This window comes from Perca fluviatilis, chromosome 13, assembly GCF_010015445.1.
Source record: "Perca fluviatilis chromosome 13, GENO_Pfluv_1.0, whole genome shotgun sequence".
Lineage (NCBI taxonomy): Eukaryota > Metazoa > Chordata > Actinopteri > Perciformes > Percidae > Perca > Perca fluviatilis.
The window spans coordinates 23,347,862-23,371,907 of NC_053124.1; the positions used below are offsets into that span (position 1 = coordinate 23,347,862).

General features: G+C 40.5%; 1 protein-coding gene across 1 annotated transcript in view; it reads right to left on the bottom strand.

The window, feature by feature from the left end:
• Positions 1-1,004: 1,004 nt before the first annotated feature.
• Positions 1,005-24,046, bottom strand: part of ext1b (exostosin glycosyltransferase 1b) — a 127,616-nt gene continuing 104,574 nt past the window's right edge. Inside the window, exons 7-11 of the mRNA XM_039820047.1 lie at positions 17,188-17,283; positions 8,586-8,675; positions 5,095-5,255; positions 3,632-3,803; positions 1,005-2,231 (exon numbers count right to left, since the gene is read on the bottom strand). Of these exons, the coding sequence (XP_039675981.1) occupies positions 2,046-2,231; positions 3,632-3,803; positions 5,095-5,255; positions 8,586-8,675; positions 17,188-17,283 (705 nt within the window). The 3' untranslated portion in view covers positions 1,005-2,045. The remainder of the gene's footprint in view (positions 2,232-3,631; positions 3,804-5,094; positions 5,256-8,585; positions 8,676-17,187; positions 17,284-24,046) is intronic.

A 24,046-nucleotide genomic window follows, 5' to 3' on the forward strand; every position in this document is an offset into this window, starting at 1 on the left:
ATGCAGCCCTAATGACAGCGTGTAGCAGCTCTGCTACCAGTCAGCCATTTTCACAGACAACATATCTCTTCGAAATGATCAATTAAAAGGTTGAGATAGCTAGTTATTTTAGCATTTTAATCTGGTTATGCATTACCAATAAGGTAATTTAAGGTGCAAAATGTCAGACACTTTGATGTGGATATGATGGTGATGTGAGCAGCTGTTATAAGTAATGGACAAGCAGTGGAGGGTATGTGCGAGAAAAAAAAAAAACTGTCCTCCCAAGGCTAGCATTAGCCAGCAGGTCATGTTTGTGGGTCACTGCTTCCACAACACAATGGTCCATAATGTGAGAGTGTTTCATCAACAGCTTGTCCCTTGGGAATAAAACAGCACTCAAAATGAAATAGCTTTACCTAATTGAAGCCAAACCGTATCTCTGTCTGACAAATGGAGGAGAAAACCTTTCGTCAATTTAATGGGTCTGAGGTCCTCTGATATGTCACGGCAAAAAATAATAATCATGGTGGCAGGAGAGCCACATTGGACCGATGACTACAATATTTCAACTTGAGGGCATCTAGGCATCTCAAACTGAAATAGGCAACGTGATGTGCAATAAACAATTTTAAAGGCAGACCTTGATGTCAGAATGGCACTGATGCACTCAGCGTTAAAAATCTCTCCACAAGCACATTTGTGAAATGAAGCTGGTCACTAAAGACCTGCTATGGGCTGACATTTTATTCCATCTCTCCCTGTAAGTTAGTGCTGGGAGGCCATGCAAGAAGAAATAAATGGGCAAAAACAAGTTTGAGTCTGAATGCAACGTTCTGCTCCATTTCATCCAGAAATGTTCATTTCACTCATTCCAACGGAGTGAAAATGTACTCCGCTTGAGCTTATGGTTGGATGAGTCAACTTTTTTTTTAGGCCACACACACGCACGGCCGCACCCCGCCACGCTATAACACACACACACACACACACACACACACACACACACACACACACACACACACACACACACACACACACACACACACACACACACACACACACACACACACACACACACACACACACACACACACACACACACAGAAGACGGAAACTACAGAGAGTTTGAATGGGTAAAATAAAAGATGATGAAAGTAAATGGCGAGTATGAGAGGAAAGTGGAATATGAAACAAGATGTTTTTCTAACTTATCTTTGTGATAACAGGGACGCAGAGAGACCATTATAAATGCCATATCAGCACATCAAGAAATGAGCCAAGGATAGGACAGACAGGATGTTTTCCGGCTCAAGGATGTGTGTTGATGGCCAAGAATGTCAAGAAATCATGGCTGCTCTGCTATAAAAACCTTGTCAGGACACTTATGTTTACCTTTTCAGCCTTGAGAATAAAAATATTACCTCTCAGAGAGGAGAAAGGGTCAACAGTGACACCAGAGAGCTGATTTGGACAGAAATAAAATCAACTTTAGAACAGGGTATCCTGGGCTATAAAGCAGGGGTTTTGGTAGTCCAATATTAAGTCCTGATGCATACTGGGGAGGGTAGCTAGGGGTGACCAGTAGGATTTATGGTGGTGCGGTTGCCAGATTTGCGATCGTGGACACCTTCCCTCGTCTACCGTCCTGCACACGTGCCAAGAGAGCAGGAAAGTCAATGTCGTCTATGTTCATGTTGTACAAAAAAATATTCTATCCAAGAGTTCTTGTCGTCAGTAGTGTGTGCTGTGTGTTTGCACATTTGCAAAACATACAGTACTGTTTGGCATGTCCATCAGTTTGTGTACTCCTCTTTGTCTGTCTGTGTTTGAGATTTTTGTTTGTATTTTTCATATCCAAACGCCATCTGCTTGTTTCCCATTCATCCCTTTCCATGTCAAGTCCTGGCAGCAGCGGCGCTGTGGTCATTGGCAATGTGCTGAGTGGAAGACAGAGCTGTGTCGCTCCCTGTCCATCCTGCTGTAGTCCTACTACTACTCTCCACAGGGTCTCTCTCGTGTGCCTCCCCCTGTGTAGGGTCTCCCCCTAGGGGGCGCCGGTCCTGTCAGAGCCTCTCGATGTCCCTGTATTTCTTGCGGAGAATGGAGACCTGGTCCTTGAACAGGACGGGGTCCAGTCTCATTTGGGAGTGGACCAGAGGCATGGCGCCAAACCAGCTGGCGAACTTGTTCATGCAGGTTTGCCGTTGGGCAAAGTGGTCCGGATCGGCCCAGCGAGAAGCTCTTGAAGACTGAAGGGAATGAAGAAGAAGAAGAAGAGGAATAAGGGAAGACAAAAGAACCATTTTAGAGTCATAATATTACAGTGAATAAGTATTGCTTTAGATCAGTGATTGGCAACAATGACCCCAGGGGGTACCAGTACCACTGCTCTTGCTTTGGGGTACATGGAGGATTGTGGAGTAGCTTAATTAAGTTAGAATTTTATGGGGAGAAAAAAAGAAGAGATGACTGGTAGCTCTGTATACTCAAACGTAGATCAAACAAGTGTCGGGTGCTCTTTGAAAATGGGGAATAAAAAAGGATTAATAGGAAGGCAATCAAAGCACTCCAAAATGACAAAGAGGAAGGAAATATTAAAAAGCCTTTATTATAGTGGGTACATCATTAAAGAAGCCAGCATGTTTCGACTGCTGTAGGTCTTCGTCAGGGCTTTAAACAAAGCATTTTGGAGCGCCAGAATTGCCTTCCTATTTATGATTTTATGTAACAAATTTGTAAGGAAAATAAACATCCAAATTAAATTACAAACTGGTGTGTTGCTGATCTTCAGAAAATGGTTTGCCACAATAAACAGTGAGCTAAACAGTTAAGAACTACCTAAAAGTAATGAATAAAACATTTATTATAAAACAATAATTTGCTAAAAGTGATGGATAAACTGTACTACTTCAAAATCAATTGAGTTGAACTTATTTGGAACGTGACAAGTGGTGTCGTTGATGGCATGTGGGGGTACGCCAGACAAAAAACACTTTAATTATCATTATCATTGGCAGGAAAGGGACATTACATGAAAAAGACCAACAATAACAATCAGCTGCATTCATTCTTTCATTCATAGTCATAGTTCAGACACTGTGACAAGAGAAAACCATTACGGAATGACAACTGACATTAATGTGCCTCAGTAAATTATCAGCCGGATCATATTCTATATTTGGGAGCAAGCAACGATGAACTCAAATGTAAAAACTGACAGGACTCTTTTCTTTGCTTTTGTCTCTCCACTGTACAGTAAGTGACTTGTCCTGTTTACCCACGGGTCATACCAAAGAATTTTAAGAGAATTATTCATGTTGATTTCATAAAGCAGCACAGGTTTGCTCCAGCTCAAAGGCCATGACACACACACTGATGATGGGAAAAAAACAACTCTGGCTTCAGCATGAATCACGATTCATATAAGAGGTCTACGCCTGTTACGAGTTCTATCATATCCTGTAATGTGTTTTTCATTAGCGCAAACCAGTTCTCTCAACTGGCAGCTGTCCTGTTTTTGATGTAACAGCTCTTTCATAAAAGCGGTACAAGGTAATGAGTCTTCTAAGTAAAAATATATATATATATCTATAATAAAATAAAAAATGACATGGATCCAGTCATGAGAAGGGTTTCAATAGACTCTTACCTGTCCCATCATTGTCTCCTTGTACTGTTTCTTCTGTGTAACCTTGATGGGCGGCAGCTTGGTGACAGCAGAGACCAGGAAGTTCATCAGGATGTCCTCACAGTTGGCCAGCTGGTCAACCATGCCCTTCAGACTAGTGGGTAAGTAGTTGGTGTACAGGTAATGGTAATATCTGCAAGAGAGGACAGAAAGGAGTTAGAAGAATAGAATAGGCTACTGATCTGGATGGGTCAGTTCTTATGAGAAATTGTCTTCCTTCCCTAAAAAAACAAAATACTTTGTTCACTACCTGCTCAGCACCAAATAGACACAGTAAGATACTAGATGGTAAACATAGTTGAGCATTTAGCAGCTAAAGAGACAGTTATTTCCCTCAGAGCTGAAGGAGAGTGACAATTAGATATTTGCCAGATGGACAGAACCACGACTCTAAACTAATGATACCAATGTGCATACATCCAATATTTCAAAAACATTTTGTGTGTGTATATGTGGTCCAGGGGGGTCACACAAATGCAGAGTGACTAAGAATCAAAAGGTGGAAGCATTTAAATGGAAAGGAAGCAGACTAAAGGATGATTTGCAGGTTAAGTTTGTGATGTACAATTGTTTTTGGGGCCTCTTTTCAAAAACTGCACATCTGTGATTTGATTCAATTTCACGCATTTTTTCTTCATTTCCTTTTCACTTTTCCCAATTGAACACATTAAATTGTATATTGATTTTCGTTTACATTCTACTCCAACAGATTCTAAGTACATTCACAAACTTTCAGAAGATTGCTTTTGGATTATTGCCTGAAAACGTCACTGTGAAAATGAGTAATCCCACAGTTTCAGACCTTTAGAGACAACTGAAGAGTGGTGTATGTCACAAAGAACTGCGTAGACTACTTCATTTAAATGCTCCCAAAAATGTTAAGACACCTTTACGTTCCAGGTTAAAGCCTTTGGGTAGAACTCTGAGTTCATCAACAGACAACTGATTGCTCAAGTTCCTGGATGGATTGAACGACTGAGTTATTGAAAGTGATTAAGCATTTGGCTACAGTGATTGGCTGACTTCAGCTTAATGGACTGCTCCCATCACAGCTGAGCGAAGCCATATTAAAGCTGACAGGGCTGTAGTAAAACTAAACGAAAGGAACTATGAAACGCTGTGTAGCGGACAAATTGAAAAATTTTGCATAAAACATACCAAGTGTCAAAACACTGGTTTCCTGAGGCTGTGCAACACTGAACATCACACCTACTTTCATAATCTACAGATCATTGCATCAAAGTGTTATATCAGAAGAAAGATGACTGAACACTGGAGAGCAGAGTAGAGCAAAGCTGTGATCCCCATACAACAGAAGAGGAACACAACAGAAGTAAAGAGCATGGAAGAAAACAGCGGAGCACAACGAAACAGTGAGTAGGTAAACTGCGGATCAGAAGACGACAATGAAGCGTGCGCTGTACCTGTGATAGATGGCGGCCCCAGTCAGCACCATTGAATAATCGTTGGTCCATTTGGATGTGTAGCCCCAACGCTCCTTGTTGCTGTCCCAGAAGTGGCTACGAGCGGGGTAACCTACGATTCGCTCTGGAAAACTCTGCCAGACCGTGAAGGCAAAGTCCACCTGGACAGACGATGACAGATTATATGTTGAACATTTATTATATGCATAATGGGTAGCAATTCCTAATAATTCACTCTATATATGTTGTGAATAATGCATTCATGGGGGGATCTGGGTGGGTGGGTGGGTGTGATTCAGGTGGGTGTGATCTGGGTGGGTGGGGGTGGGTCGATAAAATCAATAAGAATTGAGGGAAGTATACTATATAAAAAATAGAAATTAAATTTTGATAAAAACTGTTTTGATGACATTTTGTAATCTGTTTTTATAGATTAATTTTTTTTTTATTTGTATTTTATTTTTTATTGTTTCGCCTTGTTTGATGTATTTCCTGGAACCGGATTATGGTGACCCACAGAAATTAACAAAAATAAATTCTAAAAAAAAAGAATAATGCATTCATGGTTAATATTGATTTACTAATGCTTTATATCATTTATAATCAATTAATAACTTATGGGTTGCCAGGTTGTGAAAAAAATTCTTTAACGTGGTGTTTATGCTCCTTCAGCAGGACACTTGATGTATCTTTTTAGATAGTTCTTTAGTTCATCAGGACAGCGCTTACAGACATATTTTGTCTGACATACCTCCACAGAGGTGAGATGAACCCAAGTACCTCTTCATCAACACCACGTAATTTATTTCAACCATTACCTTTAGCTAACTATTTCAACTGTTTAGCCATTACTTTTACCTATCTGGACCAAAAACAACGTAACATTTATAACTAACTCTATAACTGACTTGATGGCTTATTAGAAAGTCTGAAACTCGCATGTGTTTATTAAAGCTATAGTGCGTAGTTTCTGTTCCCTCATGAGGAACCTCGTGGAGGAGGGGTCCTCCACGGAGTAGCTAGTAACCAAGGAGGAGACGGGGGATAAAAAAACAAAAACATGATTGACTCTTCAGAGGAGGTAATTATCTTCGCTTGATTTTCTGCGTGCGAAAGTCGCCGGACGACACAATCTTATGAACATAGCCAGACTGAGAAATACAGAGAGAGTTTTGTGGAGCTGATATTCTTAATTAGCTTTGTAGCAACTCATTTGGCAATGGCTTGAATGTAACAGATGTTCATTAGTATAAAAAAGTTACGCACTAATGCTTTAATGGATTGCCAACATTTATAACTGCATTATTACCAAATCAAAGGGATAAACACTAGCCAGAGGGATTTCCCACAACCTGGCAACCCAAATGTTGATCTTATTAATGGATTATAACTGATATACAAAGCATTAGTAAAAGATGTAGTAACCATTAATAAAGCAATTATTACAACACAATTTGAAAAATGCGACAACACCTGTTGTAGTATTCCTGAAGGTGTTCTGTAATTTGTACATATAAAGCATGAAATATTCTTTTTGAAATGTGGAGAAATTGAATTTAGTTAGGATTAAATTTCTTTTTACAGTGCACATTGTGCTAGAAAAAGAAACAAAGAAGGAAATAAATAGACAACATGGAGAACTAACAAAGGAAATGCACGCCATAGTGAAAATACAACATAGGCAAAACCACATCAAACACAAAGCAGCCTTTCCTAAGCAGCTGCCTTCTTCTGGGGCCACGATCAAAGCATTCAATCAAAAAATTAGATGAAAACATCAAAAAGGCCTCAGCTGCTCCACAAACAGCCCGTTCTGCACTACACTACATATTACCACACTAAACTAAACTGAGAGAGTGTTTATATAAATGAATACTTGAATGAATGTCAAAATACACCATAAAACACATTGTTATCTTCTCTTCACAAGTGCCAAGAGGACCTCTGACTCTCTTTTGCTCTTACTTTCAATGCAAGAGAAAGGTAGTTGAAGGAATAACACAGTCACAAGAAAAATTATTTAAATGGTTGAACCAGCAACAAAAGGAAGAATTGCTGGAAAAATGGCACGATTAATAAACATGGGAAATCCTCCGGAAGTACTGGTTTATATTTTATTGTGAAGAATAACTTTGCTTCTCACCATCCTTAGAGGACAATTCCGGCGCAAAATGAACCTAGGGGTTAATAACATACTGTATATGTACTGAGTTGAACGTTCTCTGGGATCTGTTTTCAAGCTAATCGAATGTGTCTGTAGCATAAAACTAGCTACCGCAAACCGGTGTTTAGCTGCTAACGGGGTACAGGGTAAATCACTATTTTATACCACTAACAAGGCTCAAAATAGCACCACACTTAAACGGTAGCATAATGAGGGTCCCTACATGCAAACCGAAGCATTGAGAACTTTGTAAGTGTACAGACAGTTTATTACAAAGATAGATTATAAAGACAGTAACATTAATGTTTACATGTGGCCGCTATCTTGGTCATGACCCCTCGAACGCCGTGCAACCAGTAACCAGTAACATAGCTCAAACACAGCGTTTGTGATTTGACTGGTCATGACTGTTATGCAAGATGGCGGCCGCATGTAAACATTAACGCTACTTGCAGCTAAGCACTGGTTTGCGGTAGCTAGTTTCAAGCTACAGACACATTCGATTAGCATGAAAACAGATCCCAGAGAAAGTTCGACTCTGTACACATATGCTATTAACCCCTAGGTTCATTTTTCGCCGGAATTGTCCTTTAACTTAAGGGTAAAGAAAACTGAGGATGAGGAAGGAAATTAGGATTTTGTTCTTGTTGAGAGGCTAATTTGGAGGGAATGGGAAGTGTGTTTAGATTGGGAAACTTTTTTTTAACTTGCACTGGCATTGATGTGCCTAAAATGTTCAACGGAGAAGCACAGGTCGATTCCTTTTTTTGGGGCTGGATTTTTTTCAGTGCCAGCTCTGCCTTGCCATCTTGATCCGCCGTACAAACAGCCTTTATGAGATCTAATTCTACACTGTTCAAAGAGGCATCTGGATTTCTATGGTGCTGCGCCAAAACGTGTCCCCGGGAAAAACAGAAACAGTCCCGACAGCATGTGGAACAAAAATGCCTAGTGCAGTGCTGCTTTGGAACAGGGGATTTGGGAGGTGCCGTGTGATTACTGGCGCCAAAACATGAGGTGGAAGATGGAAAGAAAAGGAGAAAAGGCAGACGAGAAGAGGGATAAAGTTAAGGCGCTGGCAGTAAAAGTTAGAGTAGTTTAAGCGATTTAAGAATCAAGCTGCAGAGCGATAACTTGAAAACACCAGGGACAAACAGAAAAAGAGAAATAAAATTGAGAGAAAATGCAATCAGAGAGTTGCTTTAGGGACATAGAGAGAGTTTGTCTCAGGAGGACCAGGCTATCAAGACACAGAGAAGAGGCAGAAAGAGAGAAAGACTTTTCTATATTTCTATATATATAATTATTTTATTATATTACAAGATACCTCTGTGGTGGACAACACTGTGTCTTCATCCAGGCTGAGGACAGCATCGGTCACTATGGTCTCGTAGGGCAAGAAACGACTGCTCATCACCTGCAGAGAGGGAAACACAGAGCACAAAGGGTTAAAAACACACCATTCAAATGATAGCAGTTGGATTCCCCTCTTCAAACAGCATGAAGATGTGATCATTTGGTTGCCTGAAACACATTAAGGAGCAAATGTAGATCTGAAAGCTGTGGAAAAAAAAGCAAAAAACCCTTGTTGTACATATGGTCTCCATTTTTCCATTCAGCTGCATATTGTTTTGCAAACCAACAGTGCGGCGGTGTTTATTCACACATGACAGCTTTCATTGAATGTTGCCATGGAAACATTAATAGCTCCATGTCATCCTAAATCATTGCAGGTTGTTTTGAGAGCTTTGTTCCAAATATTGGCTATTTTATCTAACATCTGGGAATGATTACGTTTTTTACCACAAAAACATCTTTCTCGTTCTTTTTCCTCAGCAAGAACGCTTTTAGCAAAAATGATCATCATTTTGAAATAAATCGATGGATTTTTTGCTGCTTATTCAGTTTCAGGTAGCGATGGCAGCAGACTTAGCATGCTAGCCTAGATTAACTTCACCCCAGTCACGTAGTTCAGCGCCTGCTGGAGAAGACGGGTTCTTTTAAGTAACCCGGTTCGTATCGGTCACTCGCCACTAGGGAATTAACTCATCAACAACTCTTTTGGTTCACCTACAACCTTGCACTCGTGAACAACTTCCGTTTGCTTCTGCTTTCTTTGTGTTGGAATTTTAAACTCTGGTGGATTTATGAAGACTATGGTTGACTGCTCCTAAGATCTCTGCAGGGTAAATCAAGACAGCTAGCTAGACTATCTGTCCAATCTGAGTTTTCTCTCGCACAACTATTTTGCAGCGGCTCTGTGCCGAGCTTAGTGCTGCCCATGACGATTGTGATTGGTTTAAAGAAATACCAATAAACCAGAGCATGTTTTTCTCCCATCCCGGAATGCTGTGTGGAGCAGCCAGACCCTCCTCTGCTCTGCAGCGTGTGGATGGTCTGGCAAAGCGAGACTGCTCAGAAGCTAACCTGGCTCTTATAACTCTTAACTGTGCATACACCATACAGAAGCAGGATTCTGGATTCCCTCCCGCTTGCGAATTGAGTTAACTTGTTCCTCTTTATGAGTTGTTCAAAAAGAATGATTCATTCACAAATCTTACATCACTACCCTCCAGAATGTCCTGGTCTGCCCTGAGTCTCCTCCCACTTTGACGGTCTAAAGAGGGTCAACTAGGAGGCATCCTAATCAGATGCCCAAACCACGCTAAGGATGCTAATGGAGGCTACAGAGAAGTGATTATACTATGTTAAAACGTGATAACTGATGTTTTTGGTCACATAAGGGCAACAGAAACAAGCTGTCAACACAACACTGACATGATCACCTTTAACATTGATATGGCTTACAGATTCATGGAAGACAACAACAAGCCATCACATCAACAAACAGCAGCGCACTGAGAAGAAGCTGGCCTCCCATTGTTTCCAACAGTGATAGAGTGCTGTTACAAGTTTCCATTATTACTGCAGAGTCATCTTTCTATTTTAGATCAATGAAAACACATGAATGCAGCACATAAGACACAAGTCATGTGTCCTACAAATTTACCGTTCCTATCCACCAACCACTGCTGAAACAGAATGCGTATATTTAACGGGAAATTAAACCAAACGATGTTATACACAACAGTCCTTGAATATTTACTGGAAGCAGAGAGAGAGTGGTAGTGGCCGGGGCCTGGTGGGTGGATGGAGAGACCAACATCTTGAGAACATAGAGATGGGGAGTCTTTTAGTCTGTTGCTGTGATGAAATGCATTCGGACGAAAAAACAGCAGCTTCTTATTGAGGAAGTGTGTGTGTATTGTAAACTGGATGTGTGCTCAAACTCAAACAACCTCCCACACAAACAAGAAACAGCTAAAAGTGCATGGCTTTAATGGACGTAGACACACTAACACATCCACACTACATACACACTAACAGCCTGTTATTCAGTTACTCAGCACAGCTCTAAAAAGGTCAGAAGAATATGTGTTCTTTTAAAACACCACCTGCACTTAAAAAGCCACATTTGCATTGAAGAATAGTCAATGTTAACCTCGTTTCTCTATGAACATCTTGTCTGCCTGCTGTGCTCAAGAAGAGTGACCTCAGTCTCAACAGGTTTGCGTCACTCCTACGGCCGAGGGCAGCAACAAGCACCAAAAGAAATGAAATGCAAGGCATACTGTCGAGCTGTGTGAAGCTCGACAGTATGCCTTGCTGCAACTAATGATTACTTTTATTATCGACCAACCTTTTAGTGAATAAAATGTCTTTAAAAATAAAATTTAATCGACAGTAAAAAAAAAAAAATTTCATTTGACAATTACATAAATTATCAAATCAAAATGAGATTCAAGAAGAGTGAAATCACAAACACCTGAGACATCCTTACATTTATTGGCGTTATGATTGTCTTTCATGTTTGTGATTGTTTGTTGCAGACTGTGGCTAAAGAATAAAGATGTTGTAATTTTGAATTATGAATTTTATGATTCATGAATTAATCACTGTGCAATACTTCAACTTCGCTTTCTGTTACATGATTTGATTTCCCTATGCACCCGTCTATCAGGTGTTCAATAGACAACACTTAGTTTGAGGTATATAATGATGACGAGTGAGAGAAAAGCAGCAAATATTTGCATTTGAAAAGCTCCAGCCTGATAAACCTGTCTGATAAATGACGGCTCATTTCATTTGTTTGTTTCAACACTAATCTGTTCTGATTCATGGATGAAACAAACATTTTCATTATTTTGGGCATCGTTGCTTGTCAGACTCCTGATAAAGATTTCTTTTCATTTCAGACAAGAAATATGTACAAATGTAATTAAAAAAAAAACAAGAAGCAGATTGAACTTACATAGTAGTTGACTAAATGTCGAATAGGCAACATAATACGGAAAAACTATTTAATAGGTCAAACTGAAATAATATGCTTTTTCAGACCTGATGGTACTCTTTGATGGATGGATCAGGTATCTTTTTAACACATACACCTGTTTCCTGAATTCTAACTGTGAGAGTTGACAGTTTGAGCTCATGGGAGAAACATGGGTCATTTTGGTGATGGAAAAAGGCTGACTTAACATGCGTATATACAGTTGTTTAAATGTTAAACTATATATAGGCAGCAAAATACGTTTTTAAATACTATTTTAAGGGATTCAATTTGGAAAATGTAGTGTTGAATTTTTCATATCTGCAGGTGCACTGTATATGCAGGAAAGAAATCAAATATAAAATGTGGATTGCCACAGAACTTAATTTTACATGTACAAGGGGAGTTAATTCTACACAGCTGAGCCTCGACAGCGCTGTCGGGGCTCGGTCAAGTGCCATCTACTCCCCCTCTCCCCAAAAAACCCTCCAGAGGCAACAGCAGCAGCTGGAAGTTTCTACTGTCAGTCCTAACAGGGGTGGAGGAGCCGAGGTGTGCGAGTTTCTAGTGTCATCATTACTGCTGTAATTTCCTGCAGGCATATGAAGAGAAACAAAACAACCTCTGCTCTGCCCTCCACTTCCCCACTTCTTTTTCAACAGAATGTGTCAGAGAGAATACCATCGAAGAAGAAGTGGAGACAGAACAAAATAGAAGACAGGAGGGGAGAAAGTGACAGCGAGACAAACCTAACCCAAAAAAGGGAAAGAGAGACAAAAAAGACAAAAAAGGAAAGAGGGGATGAGAGGCTGGTGTTTCCAACCCCCAGATGGTTTGTAATGTTAGAAGTGCGACATATTAGCCTGGGGCTTCCTGGTGCTCTCCAGGAATGTGAGCTCTTACAGCAGGAATCTACCTCCAGCACTTCACCTCTTCTCTAAAGGACAGCAGCAGAGGAGGAAGACTGAGAAAGGAGAAAGGACCACCAGTTTGTTTAAACCATATTAAGCGCTGCAGGGATTCTCACACGGCTTTAATCAACCAGTCATAAACCAGATTGTTGGCCCCTGTGCCAGAGAATGACAGAGGGAAGGACAGAGGGAGAAAAAGAAGGAACATGGTTAAAAGATAAGATTGGTGTTATCCCATGTTTTTCCTAGCTGTTAACAAATCCCATGACAAAAAAAAGGCTTAGTTATTTCCTAAAAGAGATGGGCACTGTAGTATCTAGCAAACTTTACTCAAACTGGAGTGAATAGTGTTTTACTGGGGCACTATTTCCAGCTGCGGATTAATACACATTTGGTGCATTAGTGAGAATTCATAGCAGCAAAATGACTGTGTGTGACTCAAACTACTGTACAAGGCAAATTTGGGTATTTTTCAAGACGAATTAGATCCCTATGCTGTTAGCAATCCAATCCAGGGGTCTGATTTTTTTTATTTTTAGTCAGATTCAGAGAGGTATGTGAAATGATTTATGTAAAATTAAAGTTTATTATTAAGTATAAGCTTAGCATGACCAGTAATCAGACTGCTCAAAGAGGTATCAGGTCAAAATGGCTAATGTTTTCTCTCTTTACTTATTTTAATTTCACTGTTGTTGTTCTTTTTAACAGGAGTGGATCTTGTTAAACTGACTCAACCAGATTTTATGTCACTACACATTTAAAAGTTATGTTTCCTGCTGCAAGATGCAAGGGGACACATTACCCTTTAAAGCGAAAGACACAAACCGGCCAACGTTGTCTGAGGGAAGATATATGAATTGAAAGAGAAATAAGAGAACAGATACAGCTAGGGGTGTTGCTACAAGGCATAGGCCGGTTACCGATTTCATGGTATACCGCGGTTTGAAAAAGTCAAGGTTTCAAAACCACTAACATTTTCTGTCATACTGTTCCTAAGGTATAAGCTGTTGTTATGAGTGGTCAAGGACAGAAAGTGCAGTTTAGTAATCAGTCTCACTTCCAGTGTGCAGTGTGTTTAAATATAAAATACACTGTGTTCAATGGAAAAAAAGTTTTTTTCTTTACCCAGACATTTAAAAAAACAAACATTTTAAAGCTGTAATTGCAATACCGTAATACCGAGATATTTTTGCTGAAGGTTATCATACCGTCAGAATCGTATACCGGCCCATGCCTAGTTGCTACCATTAGGGCCACTGAGGTCATGTAGTCTATTTCTTCCCTGGGAATTTGGGGTTCTTAAAAACCTGTAGACAAATTAATTATAGTATACACTGTACACACAAAGGTGTTTTTTTTCGTAGGCTGAATCTACAAGTTATACAATAACGGTCAACAATAAATAAATTAAAACAAGGTTTCAGCTTTTTTATTCCTGGCACTGTGGAGGCTTTGAATCAGAATGCAGGCCTTCATGTTTGATAATCATATTTACAAAGAATGAGAAATAAATTAAATGTGGGACATCTAATTTATTAAAAAAAATAAGGGGCAGGGGTGCATTAGGGGAACTTAGTCTCAGTATGACCTCAGTATTTCTAAAATTCTGGCTACGTTCCTGAGGTCAGTATGCAAAAAAGCAAATAAAGAGGAGAAAGGAGAGGACGATGCAGTGACTGAGAGAAGCAAAAACATATGTGAGGAAGAGAAAATTAGCATGAGGAAAGAAAAAAAAAATCTGTGAGTGAAGACAGGGATCAAAGAGAGAGGGGATAAGCAAGAAAGAAGCAGGGAAAAAGGCAAGATGAAAAACTCTCTCTTCCTCTGTGGGGTGGAAGAACACAGCCTGGCTCGCCACAGTAAACACAGAATCCGCCACAACAAACCACAGGCTGCCACACACACACACACACACACACACACACACACACACACACACACACACACACACACACACACACACACACACACACACACACACACACACACACACACACACACACACACACACACACACACACACACACACACACACACACACACACACACCTAATCTTGATCTGCTCGCTTTTTACGGACGCACAGCTACACACAGAGCCCTCCCACTGTGACTGACAGCTTGGGAGAAACCACTTAGAGCCACGGAGAGAGGTAAACCATAAACCCAGCATAGCGCCGGGTGACTGACACTGATGTGAAAACCACTTCCTCTGATTGGCAGGTGAAGTTAAGTCCTCACGAGTGGGAAAGAGGAGAGGCCGGCGTCAAATGAGTCTGATGTCTTGGAATACAGATGAACGACCAGATCCTGTTTCGTTTTCCTCAAAAACGTGAGGCAACGTGAGCTTGTTAAAAGCTGAGTTTGAATCAGCGTTTAGAGGCAAAGAATCAGCCGTGTGTCAACGTCTGACCTTTGACTTTGACAAAGAGGGGCCAAAGGCAGGTCAAGAGAAACACAGCAGCCCTTTCACCAGGGCAGAGTCCTCGGTCTAATAAGGGTGTCATAATAAATGCCACTGAGGCATGCTCAGGACTCTGGCTGTAGGCTTAACTTAACACGTGTCTCTTATGACAGCGTTACTCATAAGCACAGAGGAAAAAAAAATCTCTACACTGACAAGGTGAGAAAATTGATATTGACATTATGACATTATTTTCATGCACATTCCCATGTTTTAGTCATATTTAAACCTATTATTTTTGTGTTCTTAAAAATATTTTTGCAAAAGTGTGTGTTAAGGAAGTAATAGTCATGTTAGAGCTGAAAGGAGTAGTCAATTAATCAATTAGTCAATCAACACAAAACTGTTTTGATAATAGCCGTCATTTTTTAAGACAAAACCTCTCTCGTTTCAGCTTCTTAATTGTGAGGATTTGCTACTTTTCTCTGTTTTATAGGATTGTAAACTGAATGTCTTTGGGTTTGTCATTGATATCAACTAACCCTTCTAATGTAGCTCAGCGCAAATTCTTTCAGGAAGACCTAACAATAATCTGTTCTCTCCCTAAAGCGAATCAGCGCTGGAGGCTTTCACCTTTCTGATAAGCCAATCAGAATCGGCCACGGATTCCATAGGCCAATCACAGCATCACAACACTGCTTTAAAATCTGCTTCTCTCCCTGTGCTATCAGCTGTCATTTCAGGAAAGGCGGTCATCCCTCCTCCTCCCGTTCCACCTCCTGTCATACCAGTGCCTCCTCGGTCTGGTCTTCAGGCCCTTCTCACCCACCACCGGTGTCTGGATTCCATCGGGGGGTTACAGCATGGTTCCCTAGCCCTATATTAAATGTATTAATATAACGATGGAGTTCAATCTCCAATACTCTGTACAGCTACATGCTCTTGTACATTAAACCTTTCGCATATCAGCAAACAAGTTCCCTTGCTCCCTTGAGGGATGGGTTAAATGCAGAGAATGAATTTCGCTACATGTACGTGTATGTGACAAATAAAGTACCTTATTAAAAAGTCTCTCCTGATTGAAATGGCCTTTTGTCACTTTCTCATGTACTGTTTATTCTTTACTTTAATCATCACTAAAGATCTAATTAAAGAAAATGACTGAATCTCTCACAGTTAAGTTGCACTATACACTATATGTATGTACATTATAAGTATACACATATAAATAATAATATAAATGTACATGTACACAATAATGACATTCACTATTTTCCTTTTATAAATCAAATAACTGAAAATAATCTGAAAGTGAGGATCATGAGTTATTAAACACATTAGGAAAAATCTACCCTGAAAATCAATGCTGTAGCTCGTCTTCTGGGCATGAATTTATTTTGGATATTTATGGTCTATATTGCAACTCAACTGTAACTTATTTCTCCAAAGAGACGTTGCCACTTTCTTCAGTTAATTAGATATTTAGTTATGATTTAAGTAAAAAAATAAACAGCAATACATACAAAATAAATGAATGCTACGACGCATATGTACTTACCCATAATTGCCTCATCTTTCCTAACAATATTCATTACCCCTCATTTCCACCAACTGCGGATCGGTTCCGCTGCGTGTCTGCTGCGTGCTCCGCCGTCCTTCAATACCCATCAGGTCCGGATTTGTTGCGGAACGGCTGCGGCCATGACTGACGGCTGTAGTCACGAGGACCCACGAGATCTCACGAATTCACGTAGAATAGGACCACAAAACCAACAACAGTTTGTTTCCATCCAGATGAGTAGAGGGGAAACAACTCTGTGCTGTGTTTTCAAGGTGTAGTGCAGGGAAATATGATCCGCCGTGAGCAAGGTGTATTTTATTTTGAAAATTAACCGGATGTTTTATTTTGTTTCGGTGCTCGACTTCCTGTTCCGCACTATCTGAATTGTGTTGAATTGCTGCGGAGCTCTCCGGTGTCCGGCAAAAATAGAAGCTCTGCGTATCAGCTCCGGAGGGCTGCGGACCGCCGGAGTCAGTGAAAATACACACATTGACTTGTGGAAATTGGGGGTTAGCCATGCTTTATCACACCCAATGTATATTATTCCCATAACCTTTAATGGAGTCAGTGCAGCACAAATCAAAACTCATTAACTCTCAGACTGGATTAAATGTGCCAAGATACATTAACTTTACAGTCGGAGAATATGCATAAGAAAAGCTAAGTGTTAGAAATGATAGTGATCACATCCTACGGTAACTGAGAGGAAAAGTGTTCAGACTCACCTTATTCTCTCCCTCGATGACGATGACGGGCACTGAGGTGGCAGGCCAGCGGTGCTTGGCCGGGAGAGGCTTGTCACAATTCCACAGGACAATGATCTAAAAGAAAGAAGAAAGACATCATCAGCTGCACCAAATAACTACATTGTATCTGATTTGATTTCCTCTAACCAAAACAACCCGCAGAACACTTCCCTGCTTGTTGAACATGTGACATTTACGTGACCTACAGCCAGCAAATGCCACCTTATTAAAGGATGATTGAAGGTTAAAGAGCTAGAAGGGCAACTGAAGTGATAAAATGTCCAATTAAGGCTCCAAAATGGTTCGTTCCATTCAGCCCATAAGCAATAACGTCACATTGTCAGGTTCCATTTCTAACTACAACAGTTTGCTGAAAACAATTTCTGGCCCATTTGATCTCACACTCCCACTCCATCAAGATGATGTTTTACATAAAGGACTCATGTTTTACATAACTTGGATTTGCTGTTCAGCGACATGCAGGTCAGAAGACATGGACGTGTCACATGAGTTAACCTTCTATCATTTACTGCACTTCCACGACAGATCTCATTAATGTTAGATGAGGAACACACACATATACACACACACGGCATGACTCCTGTCTGACCTTACACACTTTTACATTCTTATATCTATGCCTGTTCTAATGCATCTTGAATTTTGGTAAGACAAAATGACTGTTCGCTAAACCCCTCCCCCAACTGGCTATTGACCAATCACAGCTTAGCAACTGCAGGCCTGTGAACCTTTGGATTCATCCAGCTGTTGAAGAATTATATTAGAAATAAATTATTATAAATTATACAAATATAACTTTTCATCCATCCATATGACGTTCACTACCCTTTCAAACGAGGCCACGCCCCTTCAGGAGACAGGAATTGTGTACCGTTTCATACCATTGGCACCGCTTGAAATGCGCTATCTTTAGTATGTATAGAGGATCTTTGATATAACACATAACCTGACCAATCTCGAGTCAATCACAGCTATCAATCATGACATTTCCCCCTTTTTTATAGCATTAAATAACTAATAAAAACCAAAGTTATCAATTAAAAGAACACTTGAACAAACCAGCGTGATAATAACTACCTAAACTGACAGAAACCATCTCTGGGAAAAATGTATTTGACGTGTATTTTGATTTTTTTTTTTTAGCTTGGCCCATGTCCCATCCGCTAACATAGAGGGGGCGGGGTTTATGACCTATACTTTACCTTAACCTTAAACCCTAAAACTGTTACAATTTCTATCACACAACCTGTGGTTCTGCACAATGCACAACCAGTATGTCCCAGTTCAATGCTACATACTACTTTAAAGTGTACATTACATGCTAATATAGACAGTCACTGTGCAGCTCAAACCAACAGGAAACCATGTGAAGATGGATTGTAAATCAAATGGAAACTTCACAACACCGCCCCTCCCCCTATTGTCACATTTCAAAACTTTACAAATAGCTGGTGAAAAATGTATCTCCAAAGATTTATTAGTTTGCGGTTTTCTGAGCTTTGCCTGGAGCTATAGCACCACCATCTGCCATGCATTCACTTCCAGTGCCTCCATTTCCGTTGAGCACAGCGTAGTGGGATGGTCGTGCTGTTCAAAACCACATTCAACATTTGAGCAATTTTAGTATGTATGATGCATTTTTCAGCAGGAAGAACATACTAAAACTCAAAAAGAGTGAAGTCAATAGTATGTTATTGTAGTTTATTCTATACTATGTAGTATTATTCTATACTACATACATTGAGACATAAAGAAAAACAATGGCAAAGCAGAGCGCAAACACAACTAATATTAACTTCTATCCCTATTGGTTTGCCTGAACCTGTGGCGAAGGAATACCCAGTTAGTGATAAGGAAAGTGATAGGAACACATCAGCATCCCATCCTGTCGTGTTCAGTTGCTGTGTGTCAGCTACAGTAACATCTACCCTGCTGAAATGTCCTTGAACAAGTCAGTAAATGAATCCGTCCCAGTTCCAATGTGCAGAGCTGTAGCCGCTGTGCTCACATGTCCCTGATGGAGGCGATCCACAAGAATTTCCCTGCAGGGATCAATAAAGTTTCACATGATTCTGACTTTCACTACGTCACACGCAGCAGCGGTTCCCTTCGGGGAGTCTGCACCTTGACTGCACCTGCCAAATTATGAGCTGAGAGCCATTTGGATGTCTGTGTTAAGGTGTTAGTGTGTGGAAATATGTCACGGGTCTTTAAAAGTAAGATCACACAGCTGTTTGATGAATGGACTAAACTATCTCATAATTATAAGCCAGTACAGATAAAAAGAAAAACAACCATAATTAATGAGGCTGAATCAGAGACGAGAAAGTGTTTGTCATTGTAAGATAACAACAGGTATATAGTCTGGATCTCTGCACACACACACAGCTGAGAAACGTGTTATTCCACCCTTACAGAGGCTCTATTCCTTGATTAGAAACACAGATGGTGCTCTGTTAGCCCACCAGCCCTCTCAGGGTGCTGCTGATGGTGGAACTGTGTATGTATGCCTGCATGTGTGTGTGTGTGTGTTTGACTGGAGGAAAATGGGGAAGAAACTCTTGGTGTATCTGTATCACAATTCGAAGAAACACTTCCCTCAAAATGCACATGCAGATATATTTTTATATTATATATAGTATGCAACTCAAAAGCTTTCTTGCGTCCAATTTAGCCTCCCCCACCCTCTGAGTTCTTTCATTTTCTCCTCTCCATTCATTTATTTATATCCCTTTCCTCAGAAGCCCCTCTCTCTTTCCTTTTTTCTGTCTGCTGAGAGTGAAAGAAAACACCCCGGCTGTGTACCTGGCTCTCCACTCTGCGTGCACAGCCAGAAGAACGCAAACACAGAAGCACTTCCATAAAAACTAAAAAGAAGGCAGACTTTACTCATTCAAGCTGTTATTATTATGAGAGAAGGTTTCTGAGAAATGTTGGCTTAAAGTGTGCCCATAACAGGATGTGCGGCTTAGGTTTCACCACACTGATGTAGGGCTGAACCTCTGTACTTACAATGGGTCTGTAACACAAAACCGTTGGAATGGATTACTTGCTCAGATCCGCACTCTTCCTATTTTTTGAACAGGCAAATGTGAATAAAAAAAACTGAACTTGTTCTACATTTTTCAACAGTATCAGGTCTTCATCAGCATATGAAGTTTTGCTCAGTTGTCATGTAGATGTTCTCGTCCATGTTGGATAAAAAGTTGAGCTCGACAGTTAATTCTTGGCCTTGAAACAGCAGTTAAAACAAATCTCTCAAAGTAAGTGGATCTTTAGCGGAGATTATATCGTCAAGAATAAACTGTCAAGATCAATAACATTGTTTTTAACTGCACTTAATTAAGGCAACGTCAAGGTATTTTCTTGTGCAAAAGTTGTGACGAAATATTTGGTGCTGGAGTGATGGATGTGGGGACTAGGGATGGGTCTCGAGACCCGGTTCTATTAGGACCCGGTTCCAAATTTCTCAAAACCTGAAAATCAATAAGATCCGAGCTTATCGATAATGCTATCAAGACTAGTGGATCATATAACGTTATGTCTAAAAATAGATACGTGCGGCAACCGGAAAAATGATCTATGAGCACAGTGTGTGCGTGAAGACCATAGGTAAAGACTTGCCTCCCCACCACAAATCCTTCAAAACGTAGTCGGTCTGGCTACCAAGAGCACCGCTCTGTTGGTCGCTTAATAAGCTCTTTAAAACAGAGACAGACGAAATCAACAGTCACAGACTCACAGTTTTTGCAATAAAAGCAATAATAGTTCTGTTTAGTGGTGCAACGGACCTTGGTTGATCCGTGGATCAACACTCGGAATGCACGTGAACCGCGGATCAATTGCAAATTTTAACTATAATAATAGTGTGAAATAATTTTTACTGTCGCTGTTACTGAAAGTAGGCTGATACATCTCTATGGAGGGTTGTCGTGAAAAGATACAGTCAAGGCCATTTTCTGTTCATGTGAACGGCGCATGTTAAAATCCAGTGCTAATACGGCACCGGTGCCAAAACGGCCGGTATCTACCGGACGGAATAGCAAAACGGATTTCGGTGCTACTTAAATGTTCTCTGATGCTCCGAAACAGGCGTCACGCTAGTTAACGCTAATGTTACACTTGGCAGCAGGTAAAGTTGATGTTAGTTTACTGTTTGCTACCAGCTGGATTAAACACGGTTAAATGCTGACAGCTAAACGGTGTAAAAGTGTGACTGTATTTCACTGTAGAGGATTCCAACACTGGGACGCATGACTGTTTGCTGCTAAAGCTATGAGCTAAAAGACACAAACCAGTAAACCTGTTTGAGTCGTGATCCACTCGGATCGTTCCATAGACAGTTAACTAAATGGACAAAGCGACGCCATTATACTTCAACGGAGACCAGTCTATTAGAAGCACTTCTCCGGTGATAGCTGAGCGTATCTGCGCAGCCTCAAACTGAGCTTGAAGACGTAGATGTGACGTGAGCAACCTGTCTGAAAGTTGGAAGTCTTCTGGTAGCTGTGCCAAGAGAAATCTCAATCATTGCAAATCTTGCAGAGATAGAGAGCGTAGGTATATGTAAGGAGATAACATAGGCACAGGCTAATTATTGCTAACTAAAATGCTAGTTAACATTAGTAATTAAACAACTATGCGACAGTAAGTCGCATGGTTATGACACAATTGTTAGCCTATTTTTACAAAAACGTCTGCTACGGAGCCATAACGTGATCATGAGGATCTGTAGAGCGAGTGAAGTCTTTCCTCCTTGAGTCAGGGTGGAAAGCAAATCCACAACAAAAGCCATTCTTTCACTTCTGAAATAACATGCTTATAGGTTATAGGTTTGGTGTATAGATGTAGCATATCGAAATTAGGTCGATCGATTTCTACAGTGCCTTGCGAAAGTATTCGGCCCCCTTGAACTTTTCGACCTTTTGCCACATTTCAGGCCTCAAACATAAAGATATAAAACTGTAATTTTTTGTGAAGAATCAACAACAAGTGGGACACAATCATGAAGTGGAACGAAATTTATTGGATATTTCAAACCTTTTTAACAAATCAAAAAACTGAAAAATTGGGTGTGCAAAATTATTCAGCCCCCTTCAGTTAATACTTTGTAGCGCCACCTTTTGCTGCGATTACAGCTGTAAGTCGCTTGGGGTATGTCTCTATCAGTTTTGCACATCGAGAGACTGACATTTTTGCCCATTCCTCCTTGCAAAACAGCTCGAGCTCAGTGAGGTTGGATGGAGAGCGTTTGTGAACAGCAGTTTTCAGTTCTTTCCACAGATTCTCGATTGGATTCAGGTCTGGACTTTGACTTGGCCATTCTAACACCTGGATATGTTTATTTGTGAACCATTCCATTGGTTTTTTGCTTTATGTTTTGGATCATTGTCTTGTTGGAAGACAAATCTCCGTCCCAGTCTCAGGTCTTTTGCAGACTCCATCAGGTTTTCTTCCAGAATGGTCCTGTATTTGGCTCCATCCAACTTCCCATCAATTTTAACCATCTTCCCTGTCCCTGCTGAAGAAAAGCAGTCCCAAACCATGATGCTGCCACCACCATGTTTGACAGTGGGGATGGTGTGTTCAGGGTGATGAGCTGTGTTGCTTTTACGCCAAACATAATGTTTTGCATTGTTGCCAAAAAGTTCGATTTTGGTTTCATCTGACCACAGCACCTTCTTCCACATGTTTGGTGTGTCTCCCAGGTGGCTTTTGGCAAACTTTACCGACACTTTTTATGGATATCTTTAAGAAATGGCTTTCTTCTTGCCACTCTTCCATAAAGGCCAGATTTGTGCAGTATACGACTGATTGTTGTCCTATGGACAGAGTCTCCCACCCTCAGCTGTAGATCTCTGCAGTTCATCCAGAGTGATCATGGGCCTCTTGGCTGCATCTCTGATCAGTCTTCTCATTGTATGAGCTGAAAGTTTAGAGGGACGGCCGGGCCTCGTAGATTTGGAATGGTCTGATACTCCTTCCATTTCAATATTATCGCTTGCACAGTGCTCCTTGGGATGTTTAAAGCACGAAATCGAAATACTTTTGTATCCAAATCCGGCTTTAAACTTCTCCACAACAGTATCTCGGACCTGCCTGGTGTGTTCCTTGTTCTTCATTATGCTCTCTGCGTTTTACACGGACCTCTGAGACTATCACAGAGCAGGTGCATTTATACGGAGACTTGATTACACACAGCTGGATTCTATTTATCATCATTAGTCATTTAGGTCAACATTGGATCATTCAGAGATCCTCACTGAACTTCTTGAGAGAGTTTGCTGCACTGAAAGTAAAAAGGGCTGGAATAATTTCGCACCCAATTTTTCAGTTTTTATTTGTTAAAAAAGTTTGAAATAGCCAATGAATTTCGTTCCACTTCATAATTGGGACCCACTTGTTGTTGATTCTTCACAAAAAATTACAGTTTTATATCTTTATGTTTGAGGCCTGAAATGTGGCAAAAGGTCGAAAAGTTCAAGGGGGCCGAATACTTTCGCAAGGCACTGTATGTCTACATTGAAAGCCTATATATTGCTTAGGCTACACTAAGTTAAGTCAATAAATAAACCGTCTGGCTCAAAATGCTTTCTTTCCCGTGACTAAATGGCTCTCCTGTGAGCAGCTGCCTGAGGTGGCGAGAAGGAATGAGTTTCCTTGGCGATTTAGCAATACTGACTCAAGTGACTCGCACAACCTGGATCAGTTTAGCGAGTGACTCAGAATAACCTGAATCCTTAAAAGGAATCGAGTTTGCCAGGCCTACAAACTAGCACTATGGCAACTGCTGTTGTCGGAAAAACAACACAGACGT